This window comes from Anolis sagrei, chromosome 3, assembly GCF_037176765.1.
Source record: "Anolis sagrei isolate rAnoSag1 chromosome 3, rAnoSag1.mat, whole genome shotgun sequence".
Classification (NCBI taxonomy): domain Eukaryota; kingdom Metazoa; phylum Chordata; class Lepidosauria; order Squamata; family Dactyloidae; genus Anolis; species Anolis sagrei.
In genome coordinates, this window is record NC_090023.1 from 204153932 (window position 1) to 204168939 (window position 15008).

Consider the following 15008-nt stretch of genomic DNA (forward strand, 5'->3'; position numbering starts at 1 on the left):
GAAATTTCGTAACTGTAATTTTACTACTGTTATGAATCGTAATGTAAATATCTGATATGCAGGATGTATTTTCAGTCACTGGACCAAATTTGGCACAAATACCCGATACGCCCAAATTTGAATACTGGTGGGGTGGGGGTGGGGGTGGGGATTGAGTTGATCATTTGGGAGTTGCAGTTGCTGGGATTTATAGTTCACCTACAATCAAAGAGCATTCTGAACTCCACCAATGATGGAATTGAACCAAAGTTGGCACACAGAACTCCCATGACCAGCAGAAAATACTGGAAGGGCTTGGTGGGCATTGACCTTGAATTTTGGAGTTGTAGTTTGCCTACATCCAGAGAGCACTGTGGATTCAAATAATGATGGATCTGGACCAAACCTGACACGAATATTCAATATGTTGAAATGTGAACACTGGTGGAATTTGGGGAAAATAGACCTTAACATTTGGGAGTTGTAGTTGTTGGGATTTATAGTTCACTTACAATCAAAGAGCATTCTGAACCAATGATAGAATTGGGCCAAACTTCCCACATAGAACTCCCATGCCTTGAAGGCATGCCATGCTCCCTCCAGCCTTGCATACTCTCTCTGACCCCCACATGCGCACCACGCCAACAATTCACCAAGCACGACTGCTCTCCCCTCCCCACTTGGAGTCTCAGAAACGGCCCTCCCCTTGTCTGAGAGGCCAACCAATCACAACAGGAGGAAGCCTTTTGGTGAGAGAATTCGCCTTCTCTTTCCAAAAAGGAAGAGAAGGACAGCCAGAGAGAGCTTTAGCCTTCTCTGACAAAGGGGTTCCTAAAACGATAAAAAATATATGTTTTCTGGTGGTCTTTGGCGACCCCTCTGAAACCCTCTCACGACCCACCCACCCAGGGTCCCGACCCCCAGGTTGAGAAACACTGCTCTTGTGTTATGGTTGCTCTCCCTTGCTTATTCTGGCTAGTGGGTGTCATTTCCCAATTGTGACGAAGCCAAAGGATCACCTTAAACATACAGACATGAATTAAATTAATTAATTAAAATAAAGCTATCATATTCATGAGCAGATTGTCAAATAATGATTCTATAGTGCAAAACTATATATTTCTTGCTCAGAAGTCCTCCTGTGTTTAGTTGGTTCTTTATCCCAAGTAACTGTGTATAGGTAAGTAGTAGTATGTATAGGCCGCAGTTCTATCATACTTGCATTTGAATAAGTTCCAGTCAGTGCTAGTTGTTTTGGTGAATCTGATCTGAGTTTTAGTCTGAATTTTAAATGCTCATTCTAAGAGTGCATCTATACTCTAGAATGAATGCAGCTTGACACCACTTTAACTGTCTTGGTCCAATTATCTGGAGTCATTAGTTTTATATGTGTTTTAGCCTTCTCAATCAAAGAGTGTTGATGCCTCACCAAACTACAGATTCCAGACCATTGAGCAATGGCAGTTAAAGTGGTGTCAGACTGCATTCATTCTGCAGTGTAAATGCTTTGTTAGGTGCTTAACTATTTTGGGCACAAGATTTAGTGACACAAGTAGCTTCTTTAAAGTTCAGAAGGAAACCTAGAACAGATTCACTGTTTCACTGGCATAGGAGACATCAGACTCCACTGGCTCCATCAAGCTCTATGGAGCTTGTTTTTGGTAGATATACATAGTGTTATTCTATCTGTTTGATCCTGCAAAGAGAGGAAACCCTTGCAAACCCTCTGTACTTGACTGCCATATAAATGAGTCATCCCACCAGTATACAATCACTTCTCACTACCCGTGAAGCAGTCTATTCCTGTATGATCTTTCATCCATTTTAACTTGCAGATGTCTGTGGACATGCTTCCAAAACTGGCATTGGCATTTCTCCTTTTGGTTATATTGATATCTGTCATACTGTTTCATGTTGAATGTTTTTCCGGCCAATGAAGGAAACCAGTTTTTTGTAAAGACTTAGAAGTCTGTCTTGTCCCAGCTTGAAAGCGATGATCACAATTTCCATGCCCACCACAATATAAAATGAGAGGAACAAGAAAAAGTTGGGATGCCGCAGTTTGACATCACCAAAACCAATGGTGGTTAAGGTGATGAAGCAAAAATAAAAAGCACCCTCAAAATTCAAGTCATGTTCCCAATGAGGAAGAATAGCAGCAGCACAGGAAATGTATGCAAAGACAATAAAAGTCATCAGTAAAAAGGGTACATCCAGCTTTTCTACTCCTTTCCCCATATTGTCAATGTTGCCAACCATGTGATTCATCATGGGCCTTTTGTCTAGTTCAGGACACGAACTCCACCGTTCAAATTTGTTAGGTTTTGGCGGTGCAAGAAAATCATTTTCCCTAGCAATAAGTCTTTCAAACATTTCAACATTTTGATCTTGTCCAGGCTTTGTTTTAAAGGAAGAATTGCTTTGTAGCACTTCTTTAATATTTAAAGGTTCGTGAAGCACTATTTTGTTTTGTCTCAGTGATGATGGTTTTGACTCTCTCCTCTTTTTGCAGTAAGGTCCGCGAGAGAGTCTGCTTAACAATTTTGACTGTAGCTGTCTCATTTTATTGTAAGATCTAGATAGTATAGCTGCAAGGATATCTCCCATATCAGTGAGAACCAAGAACATCAGGGGTATGCCAAATAAGGCATACAGCATACACAAATATTTCCCAAGTCTTGTCACAGGATAGGTATGACCATAACCTGAAAATAAACCAAATAAGAGAAAAATAAAGTGTTATTTGATCTGTTACTGCTCATTTTCCCATAGCTGATAAATTATGACTGTAATTTCTTCACTTGTCTTTCTCAAAATATGACAAAACCAATGACTGACTAGTCCATCTTCTAATCCTAGATCACATTTAGAGGGATATGGCTTTGGGATAAAAGTTTGTAACTTTGATGAAATATGTAATTCCAGATTGCTCCTTGTTTATCGAGTAGAGAAAAACATTGGAGAAAGATACTGTTTGCTCTTGAAATAGAAGCTAGGAAGATCTCTTTTTGTAGATTGCTTTAATTTATCTGATGTTCATCTAGGACTGGGCTGTGGCGCAGCTAGTTAGTAGCCAGCTATATTAAATCACTACTGACTGAGAGGTCATGAGTTCGAAGCCAGCCTGGATTGGAGTGAGCTCCCGACCATTAATAGTCTAGCTTGCTGTTGAGCTATGCAGCCTAAAAGACAGTTGCATCTGTCAAGTAGTAAATTTAGGTACCGCTTTATGCGGGGAGGCTAATTTAACTAATTTACAATACCATAAAATCTTCCAGCCACGCTTGTAAAAATGAGGAAGAGCTCCATCAAGGACTTGGTGTCACAAGTGGACGGTGAAGCGACAGCTCCCCCCGTGGCCGGAATCGAGCATAACCTCATGAAGCCAGAAAGCTGGAATGTTAAATTGCCTCTGTGTCTGTGTATATATGTTGTATGTCTAATGGCATTGAATGTTTGTCCTGTATATGTTCATTGTAATCTGCCAGAGTCCCTTGCGGAGTGAGAAGGACAGACTATAAATACTGTAAATAAATAAATAAAATAAATAACTGTTCCTTAGTCTTTCCTCTTCTTCTCTCCTCAAATTCCTCTTCTATACAATCTATCCTTCAAGTCCTGCAGACACAAGGCTTTAGCTTCCATGATTGGGTCTATTCATCAGGAATGTGGTCTTAGTGGTATTTTCTAAGTGCCTTCTACCTTAACAAGCATTATTGCTTTTTCCAGTGAGTCATCTCTCCTCATGATTAGGGCCCCTTCTACACAGCTATATACAATCCTCATTGAACTTGATTATCTGGCAGTGTGAACACAGATAATCCAGTTCAAGGCAGGAATTGTGGATTATTCGCCTTGATATTCTGGGTTATATGGCTGTGTGGAAGGGGCTATGGTCAAAGTACAGCAGTCTCAGTCTAGTCATCTTGGCTTCTTGGGAGAGTTCATGATTTGCTCAGAAACGGGAGATGGTGTTAGTTTACAAATGTGATGGGATCTGTCAAAATTACCTGCATTGTGCAATTTCTTGTTCTTACATTTTGAAATTGTACTTTTGCTGCCTTTTACTAGAGGTAGTAATCTGTAGAAGATGAAGTACTTTGGCCACATCTTGGAAGGAAGGAAAGCTCAGAGAACACAATGATGCTGGGGAAAATGGAAGGAAAAAGGAAGAGGGGCCGACCAAGGGCAAGATGGATCGATGGTATCCTTGAAATGACTGGATTGACCTTGAAGGAGCTGGGGGTGGTGATGGCTGACAGGGAGCTCTGGCGTGGACTGGTCCATGAAGTCACGAAGAGTCAGAAATGACTGAGCGAATGAACAACAACAAGTGATCTGTAGAAAGCCCTGGAATAGTTAATACGATTGTTCTGCCTTAAATTTGATCAAAGAATTACAAGTGCTTATCTCATTTTGTTTCCAAAAGTGATGATTTCAATAGTAATAATTGCAATTGGTATAAATAAAAGTGTACATTTGAAAAAAAACTTGTATTATACTGGTAGATATAGCAAGTTGTCTTTGTCCTTCCTTGTGATATTAAGCTTTTCCTTTCCCATTAATGGCATGGTTTGTCCTTCTCAAAATACATCCCTTTGCAAAGTGAAACCATAAAGTGTCCTTCTCATTATCTGGTTTATGATAAACAGTATCAGGGCCCTTCCACATAGCCATATAACCCAGAATATCAAGGCAGAAAATACCACAATATCCTTGTTGAACCGGGTTATCTGACTCCATACTGCCATATAATCCAATTCAGATAATGTGTGGAAGGGGCCTCAGAAAACAGATGATTTCAGGAGAAAAACAAAGAAATAAGAGTTTGTGATGGGTTCTGAGAAATAATATAATTTGTTTTTAAACACAACAAGATGAAACACCACATTAAGAAGATGAAAGATGTCTCCATCCATTTTCAGTGAATAATGGCATGAGGTACTATCTCAGCCAGCTGTGTAGACTATTTCCCTCTTGACTTGACTCTCATCCCAAACCTGGTGGAAATATCATTAATGCACACTCCGATCACTGACAGAATGGACCTGCTTTTCCCCTTACAGCTGATGTCCAGTAAAGCAGGTTTCGAATGAGATGGGAGTTAAGATTTTGGCAATAATTTCAAAACAATGACTGACTAGTGATTGTGAATGCAAAACACTTTCTATGATCTATATTTGCTCATTAAATGTGTAGCTGATATAGGATTCTGGCCTTAAAGTGCACAGTTCTAACTGCTGGAAATCGAATTTTCAGGCTGCAAATTCCTTACAAATGTTGTGACCACATGGTGTTGCCCAAACATTCTGCAAAACAATTGCTACTAAAATTTAAGGAATTACTAGCTAATACAATATTTTCTCATACAAGCCTCCTCGGGTTTTCAGGCATTGAAAGAAGCCTTTCTCTGTATCCTACTAGCACTGGAGTCAGTTTTAGCAAGAACTCAAAAGAAGGCCTTCTCACAGCTGCACCAATCCTCTAGAACAGTGGTTCTCAATCTTCCTAATGCCTCGACCACAATCAGCTCTGCAAGTGCAGCATTTTTCCGAATGAAGCAGAGAGTGTTTGAGGACCGGGACATCCGTAGGGATACCAAGGTGCTTGTTTATAAAGCTATTGTCGTCCCAAACCTGCTATATGCCTGCAAAACTTGGACTGTCTACAGACGTCACATGCAACTCCTGGAACGATTCCATCAGCACTGCCGCCAGAAAATCTTGCAAATCTCCTGGGAAGACAGGCGTACAAATATCAGCGTGCTGGAAGAAGCAAAGACCACCAGCATTGAAGCAATGGTCCTACGCCATCAACTCCGCTGGACTGGCCACGTTGTCCGGATGCCCACCACCGACTCCCAAAGCAGGTGCACTACTCCGAACTCAAGAACTCAAGAACGGAAAACGGAATGTTGGTGGACAGGAAAAGAGATTTAAAGATTGGCTCAAAGCCAACTTTAAAAACTGCCATAGACACTGAAAACTGGGAAGCCCTGGCCCTTGAGCGCTCCAGCTGGAGGTCAGCTGTGACCAGCAGTGCTGCAGAATTTGAAGAGGCGCAAATGGAGGGTGAAAGAGTGAAACGTGCCAAGAGGAAGGCACGTCAAGCCAACCTCGACTGGGACCGCCTTCCACCTGGAAACCAATGGCCTCACTGCGGGAGAAGATGCAGATCAAGAATAGGGCTCCACAGTCACCTACGGACGCACCAGAACACTGATCCTGGAAGACTAACCTACTCGGACAATGAGGGATCACCTAAGTAAGTAAGTAAGTAAGTAAGTAAGTAAAGTAAGTAAGTAAGTAAACGCCACGACCCCTTAATACAGTTCCTCATGTTGTGGTGACCCCCAAACATTATTTTTGTTGCTACTTTATAACTGCAGTTTTACTACTGTTATGAATGGTAATGTAAATATCCAATATGCAGGATGTATTTTCATTCACTGGCACAAATACCCAATACACCCAAATCTGAATACTGGTGGGGTTGGGGGGGGGGGATTGGTTTTGTCATTTGAGAGTTTAAGTTGCTGGGATTTACAGTTCACCTACAATCAAAGAGTGTTCTGAACTCCGCTACTGATGCAATTGAACCAAACTTGGCACACAGAACTCCCATGACCAATGGAAAAAACGTACAACAACCCAATACTGGAAGGGTTTGGTGGGCATTGACCTTGAGTTTTAGAATTGTAGTTCACCTATATCCAGAGAGCACTGTGGATTCAAACAATGAAGGATCTAGACCAAACTTGGCACAAATACTCAATATGCCAAAAATGAACACTGGTGGAGTTTGGGGAAAATAGACGTTGACATTTGGGAGTTGTAGTTGCTGGGATTCATAGTTCACCTACAATCAAGGAACATTCTGAATCCCACCAACAATAGAATTGGGCCAAACTTCCACACAGAACCCCCATGACCAACAGAAAATGCTGTGTTTTCTGATGGTCTTTGGCGACTCCTCTGACACCCCTCCCGACCCCCCCCCCCCCCCCAGTGGTCCTGACCCCCAGGTTGAGAAACGCTGCTCTAGAACATGCTGCAAAGGAAGGCAAGGTTGGCTCTGCTTTTGTTCTTCCGCTGACTAGCAAAGCCATTTTTATTCGCAAAGGCATTTGTTTTGTTTTTTAAAAGCAATCTTGTTGCTAAAGTAAGTTTTAATTTGATAGAAGGAGTTCATGTATTTTTTATTGCTGTTCTTTAATGGATGCATTGCTCACCGATGTTTTACTCTAATGTTTTTTCATGTTTTAATTATCATTTTTAATATCTCTATTTTAAAGTGTATTGGCTTAAGCTGTGTTTTAGTGGAAAAGCAATATATACATCTAGTTAATGGATATAAAAGTCTAAATGAGTTCAATAGACTTCTGTTGCAATCCTATCATTTTTAACTTAATGTAACTCGATGTATACTTAGCTATGGAACAGAGATGCTAAGAAATCTGGCCAGTGAATTGTGAAGATGCACATTGGGATAATGGCAAGAATGTTCAATTGTGAATTAGGACAAGACATGATTTAAACACAGAATTCCCACTTGCTGTGAGTTTTACAGGCTGTGTGGACATTTTCCAGAAGCATTCTCTCCTGATGTTTCACCCACATCTATGGCAGGCAGCTTCAGAGGTTGTGAGGTCTGTTGAAATTGGGAAAATGAGGTTTATATATCTGTGGAAAGTCCAGGGTGGGAGAAAGAACTCTTGTTTGTTGGAGGCAAGTGTGAATGTTGCAGTTGGCCACCTTCTTTAGCACTGAATGGCCTTTCAGCTTCAAAGCCTGGCTGCTTCCTGCCTGGGGGAATCCTTTGTTAAGAGATGTTAGCTGGCCCTGATGGTTTCCTGTCTGGAATTGCCCTGTTTTCTGAGTACTGTTTTTTATTTACTATTCTGATTTTAGAGTTTTTAAATACTGGTAGCCAGATTTGGTTAATTTTCAGGGTTTCCTCCCTTCTCTTGAAGTGCTTCCCACTCTTATTCCTATACAATGTTATTAGAATTTTAGCCTTATGTTTCTTTCTGACTGAGAATGTTTTCTGCAACCCCAGATATACAGGTACATAAAATAGATATACAATATACAATAATAAATCAGCATTTTCTAAGCTTGCTAAACAGGCAATACTTTTTATGAAGTACAACTAAAATATTTTCTGCAGAGTACACTGTAAGCAATTCATGCTGTTTCTCACAGATTTGTGTAAATGTTTAAAATGTTCACTAGGTGGCATTCAGAAACCTTTTATTGTTGCTAAATTTTTGTGGCCTTTATTTTCTTTTACAGGAACCCATTTGAGGTCAAGATCCACAGTTTAAGAAACAGTGTTTTAGATAATGGTGGTGGGTATGCTAATTTTGAAGGACTCATGGATCCCCTTCAGGTTTTTCTTTCTTTCTTTCATATACCAATAAGATCAAATATCTGAGTAAACCCAACACGAAATTTTAAATATCATACTTACCTACTGTTGTGAAGACAGTACAACAGAAAAAGAGAGAGCCAAGGAAGGACCACTTCTTTTTGGGATTGGAAAACCATATGAAGTCAATATCATTGAGTAATTCATGCATTCTGTTCTTAAATATCTCATTTGAGGTCTCATTCTCTGTTGAAAAGAATGTGAGACAAAGTGATAACTCATTGATAAGGGAGATAGATCATGCTGAATAGCAGAAAATTATGGACATTCCAGTAGATGAGAATATTGTGTTGACACTCAATTTTGACTTGGAACGACTCCTTGAAATCCAAAAGTTCTTCTCCCTAATTCTTATATTTGGGTTCTCTGAAGTTATTCAGTATAGAGAGAAGTATACAATTAATGTATTTGGAATTACTTTCATAATGTATTTTTTGCATATTCCAGGATGGTCCCTAGCTTTAAAACCAATCCCCTAAATCCTTTATTTTATTTTCAAAAGTAGATGAAACAATGCCCATATTGCAGGCCCGTAGCCAGTATTTTTATTCAGGGGGTGCTGAGTTTGATTCAAAGGGGGGAGGGCTGAGGATCTACCCTAGCAAACCTTTTGTATCATTATCCCAATAGCCCCATGCATATGGGATATATTGAGCATGGTGATCAGATCATGCTATGAATAAACATAACAGTTTAAATAATGTACCAGTAAGGCCTACTCGCGCCCCTTAAGCCCCCCCCCTCCCCCCGGCTACATGCCTGCCATATTGTAAAGGCAAAAAAAAAACCCAAGAAAAAAACACATACACACACCAAAGGAAGTTCTATAAATTGAAATGACAATGTATCTTAACTCTCTTCCCCTCCTCCAACATATATAATCCCCCATGTCATTTTAAATACGGTGCTATCTTTTATTCTAAAGGCAATCTGTTTTGGAATGCACGTCCTTTAGAAATTACATTACTCGAAGAGGACAAACAAATGCTTTTAGAACTGAAGCATGAGGATAAACACATTGAATAACTCACTTAAAGTTCAGACTAAATTCCAGAGCCAATCCCTACCAATAGCCACTGGTGGCAATTCCAGGTTCTCAAATATACCCAGACATTCAAAATGAAAAGAAGACTGGTATCTGTTCTGAAGCAATTAATTTTTCCAAGTTCTCTGTTGATGTTATGCACACATACCTGACAAATCCTTTGAGAGATTCCAAAGACTCAGCATAAATCTCCTGTACGCCTCACTTTCGTTGCTCTCTCTGTTGCCTTCCACATGGGAAAACATGAGGGCGCCCAGCAATGCATAGATAACTAAAGCACAGAGGAAGCAGGCATGAGGAAAGACAGTCCAAAATACCTGGCTGCAAGTCCTTTTCTGTGTCTGGGGAGGACACGGTTCAGATTTCATCTTCTCAAAACTTTCTAATTGACAAAGCCAGAAAAAGCTTTCAAGAACAGAGTGGGGGAAGAGTCCGGCACTCCTCTTCTGCCTTCAGAACGAAAGGATGCTGCGTTTCTGCTTCACTGGGGAAAGTGCTCCTGATTTTATAACAGGAATTCCTCTCACAATACCCAAAGGAACCTGGAGAGAGCTTGCAACCAATCATGACTTAAAATGTAGATCTGTCAGATGCTAATATAGCATACAGAATGGCTATTGATTCCCTTAACGCTGTAATGCATAGAGATGACTGCCTGCTACACACAGCCTTGGTAGTCAGTCACCTGATATTTGACAGTTTTTCGACCATAACTATAGCTTTTGGTACCCAGCACTTTGGCAACAACAGAAAGAAGAGTTCCAATAAGAGGAGACGAACGGCGGAGTGCAGATAATGAGTGACCCTAATGGATCGCAATGTAATAAGGGAATGAAGATGTAGCATCTGATCCCCCCCCCCCCCCCCCCGGGAGCTACTATGCCTTTGTCATCTTAGGGTTTAATGGCTATTTCCTCAGAGCTTCAGAAACAACACCCCCATTCTGTTTTACTGTCTTCCATTCATGTGCTTCTTTGCTAGCTTTTTTTGGGACCTTGGCTACATGCACAAAGAAAGAATCCTGTGGAGGGAATGGCCACTTGTGCATTGCTAAAAAAGCAAAAAAAATGCATCACTAAAAATGAATAAAAGAGACACAAATTGTTATGCATGACTGTACTACAGCTCTCTGCTTTCATGGGCATTAGACGTTTAGGACTCCATGAAAGTGGAAAAAAATGCAAACCAAAAAACCCCCATCTTTTTTAGCCTAAGACCTCTCTTGGAATCCCTAAGTCCTCCAGTGTGACTCTATGCTCAATTTCCATCCAAATGACCATGAAATTGCCCTGGAGGACCCAGAGAATCCTAGAGTGACCATACTAGCGTGGGGATGTCCCTCCCCAGTGACATCAGATCGGCTCCCTCCCTCCTGACCTTCCATAAGAAAGTAAAAACCTGGCTTTGCAACCAAGGGTTTGGAGAACTTGAGAAATAGAAAGATATGGAATTGATGTGCACTGACAACGTTTAGTGGATCATGTGATTAACTCTTAATGTATTGTTTTATATGTTTTAAAACTATTTTGATGTATTTTATAACTCTATATATTTTTAATGATACATATCCTATGGTTTCGTATGGTTGCCTACTTGTAAGCCATCTTGAGTCCCCTCCAAGGTAGAGAAAGGTGGGGTAGAAATGCCATAAATAAATAAATAAATAAATAAATAAATAAATAAATAATATTCAAATCTGTGAATCATGAAATCCACAAAACTTAATCTCACAAATGTGGAAGGCCAACAGTACTTAAAAACAATTTCTACAGCTGAAAAAAAAGAAAAGAAAAATAGTGCACCTAACCATGATGGAGAAAACTGGGAGCCCATGACCCATGTATGTACTAGCTCCTCATTTCAAGGACCTGAACTTCCTATCGTTGGTTCTTTATCTTTAATCCAGGCATGTGGTGCACAGTCCTTCAAAGACAGTGTACTTTCATAATAAAAAGATTCTCTGTCCTCTATATCATAGTTCCCAACCAGTGGTCCACAAGATCGAAAATATGGTACACGGCCTTACCATTACTACGCCATTGCCTTGAAACCACACAGCAAGGAGAGTGGCTGGTCTTGTGAAACCCTCTTATAGTGCTGAAGCAATGAGGAGAGGCTGACTACCCATGAAAAATTACTGCTACCACATCAGCTCTAGATTATTAAATACAGTTTTCTGTGGGTGAGCAGATGGCAACCACTGGATGGCATATGTTCTGTATCAGAAATTAGAACTGATGTGGTCTATCTAATGCAATTTTCTGAATCAATACTTCAAATAACTGAATTGAATCTAAAGTTGACTGAAAACTGATTCATGACCCTTTGAGTACTAATGTTGGATAGTGGTCCCTCGTCAAGTGGTCCCTGGTCAAAAAAAGGTTGGGAACTCCCGATCTATATAATAAGCCCTATGTAAAGATTGAGAAGGGGGTACCTAAATCTACCATATAGTAAAAGACTGGAGCAGGCCAGAACCATCAGTATAACAGAGAGGGGTTATTCTCTTTCCCCAATGTAATTTCCTCATGGATCCTCGGAATCTGCCCTGTAGATTTAGGAGATTTTCTGGAACAGATTCTGAAAAGAGCAATCACTTTGAAGAACAAAATCCTGAAAATTCAAGGAAGAAAATAATAATAATAATAATAATAATAATAATAATAATAGTAATACATTGCTTGAAAAAGGTACTTTATGGAATGCAGCTTCTACAATCTGAAAATATTACGCAAAAGGTCAAGCATCAAAGCATGCAAACATTCCTGTTTAATTTGTGTGTGTGTATGTGTGTGTGTGAGGAGAGACTTCAGAAGATGCAAGTTGCTTTTGGTGTGAAAGAATTGGCTGTCTGCAAGGATGTTACCCAGGGGATGCCTGGATGTTTTGATGTCTTTACCATTCTTGTGGGAGGCTTCTCTCATGTCCCCAAATGGGGAGCTGGAGCTAACAGAGGGAACTCATCCGCTCTCTCCCTAGATTCAAACCTGCAACCTGTCGGTCTTCAGTCCTGCCGGCACAAGGGTTTTAACCCATTGCACCACTGGGGGATCCTCCTGTTTAAATTAAAACTCAAAGAATCAATAGAAGCCACCTGCACAAATCCACCTCCTAGAAGACTTTTGCAATATTTGGTTTCATTAAGCATTGCTTTCTCTAACAAAAGCCTTGTGGTACTTAGAATTTTTATTGTTTAGAACACAATCCCCAGAATCAACCAGAAACTCACCTGTACAAATCTACAGCCAGAAATAGAAGTTTACAACTCTGGATTTCATTCCATAGTGCTTCTGATGTGGACGTTGGCACATCAACGTGCCTTTCTGGGACCTGAAAATGACACGCTTATTTTACCAGCTGGCAGACTCTGGTGTAATCCGTTCCAAAAAGCCAGAGCCCCGAACAAAAGAAATTTCCCCATTATATACCTTTCCTTGGTTACATGCAGGCAAGTTACACACATTACACAATCCTACATCACAGGAATACCTTTTGCCCTCTCAACATGTTACATACACCAGTTCTTTTTTCTAAAGCACTTTAAGCATGGTTATAGATAAGCATTCCATGTTCAGCCCATCCGTCAAAGAGGCCCTACCACTTCTCCTTCCATTAGGTTGTGTCAGCCTGTTCCTGGTTCTTAAAATTTATAGATAACAGGTCATTGAACAGACTACTTGAACATTCCTTTGCCTTCCAGCTACTACCTCTAAGAATCTAATTTCCTATATTTTCTATGTGCTTGTGCAACCAATATAATCAATACATACAATTATGTGTGTGCTGCTTATATATATTTCTTACTACATCCATATCACTTCCTCCAGCACCAGCTTCAGCCATAACTTAGCTCTTGGCTGAAATGGTAACAAACTAAGGAGTAGTTTAGTATCCCAAGTCCCACAGTAGCCAGCCATGGCAAGACCATAAACAAGACATGATGGCAATTGTCCTTTTTATTGTCATTTCTCAGCAACTAGTATTCAAAAAGCAGCAACCTCATCGCCACTATTCCCTACTATGGATAGTCTTCTACTCTTCGTCTTCCAATGTATCTTTAATTAAATGTCATCTAAGTTACCTACTGACATCAAGACATCTTGTAGTATCAAACTCCATAGGTTAACTATGTATTTTAAATACTCCTGGTCTGTCTTGAATCAGCCATCGACCAGCTGTATTGAATGACCCTGAATTCATTTCACGCCCGTAACAAAGTTTTCTCCACTTTTAAATTTTATGCATTATCTGCTTTCAAGTGTAAAAAGAGCTCTCAGGGACATTTAGGACATTTAACATTTACAGTCTCACACAACAACTCTATAAAATGATTAAGTAAACAGGAGTCATAAATCGAAACCAAAACTTGTATCCAGATTTAGAAGCATGCAACTGGGTGGGCAGAAAAAAACTGTTCTGTCTCTCTGACCATCTAATCCCTTCTAGATTCTGATGGACAAGGAAGAGTGCATTCAAAAGGGCCAGGCTTTCGCACAGCTGGCTAATCACCAGCAATAATAGAGCTTACATATTGAAAGGTTGGAAGTTCAAAGCCCAAGTTGGGGTGAGCACCCAACATTCAGCCCAGCTTACCATCCACCTAAGCTATTCAAAAACAGCTGTGAACTGTGAGTAGAGAAATTAGGCACCGCTAAAGCAGGGAGGCATTTTACGGTACCATAAAAGAAATGCCAAAAAATGCCAGCGATCAAAGGAAGGAGGAGATCTGTGATCAAGGGCTCTTTGTCATAGAGAATGGAGCAATATTACCTCCCTGTGGCTGGAACTGAACACAACCTCCAGGACGCCGAAGTTGGGAAAATGCCAACATAATACCTCTATCTGTTTTCTGTCCTGCCTGTTTAAAGGCATTGAATGCCATGTATGTATTCTATGATCTGCCCTGAGTCCCCTTTGGGCTGAAAAAGGCAGAATATAAATGCTGTAAATAAATAAATAAATTGTTGTTTGTTTGGGGGGGGGGTTGGATTACAGCTCTTAAAATCCCACACTCAGCACTCTGTTGACTGGGTATGTTTGAGGGCCTTTCCACACAGCCATATAACCCAGAATATCAAGGCAGATAATCCTCAATATCTAATTTGAACTGGAAATCTAAGAACACACTGCCAATGATTATCTAAGTACACACTGCCAAGGTAACTTAGTACACACTGCCAAGGATTATCTAAGTACACACTGCCAAGGTAACTTAGTACATACTGCCAAGGTAAATTAAGGCAGCAATATATTTCATAAATGGAGAAATTTATTGTTGCCTAACAATGATAATAACAACTAGAATTATATTGTTCTTGGCAACAATGGGAAATAAGGGATGGAGTTGTCCACATTTCAAAGGGCAAGGTAGTTCAAAATCTGGGTGCAGCCACTGAGAAGTCCCCATTGTTCATTCCATTCCACTATGTTTCTACCCTTGAGAAACCATGTTTCTATCCAAAAACTGACGGCATCCTGATTCCATTCATTGTTCTGGTCTTTTTGGAAAGCTCCTGCCAGAAGCTTCCAAATAGCATGGCCATTAGCCATGTTA

General features: G+C 40.3%; 1 protein-coding gene across 1 annotated transcript in view; it reads right to left on the minus strand.

Moving 5' to 3' along the window:
* Nucleotides 1–1863: 1863 nt before the first annotated feature.
* KCNK18 (potassium two pore domain channel subfamily K member 18) overlaps nt 1864–15008 on the minus strand; it is a 33174-nt gene continuing 20029 nt past the window's right edge. Inside the window, exons 2-3 of the mRNA XM_067466270.1 lie at nt 9603–9836; nt 1864–2684 (exon numbers count right to left, since the gene is read on the minus strand). Coding sequence (XP_067322371.1) covers nt 1879–2684; nt 9603–9836 — 1040 coding nt within the window. The 3' untranslated portion in view covers nt 1864–1878. The remainder of the gene's footprint in view (nt 2685–9602; nt 9837–15008) is intronic.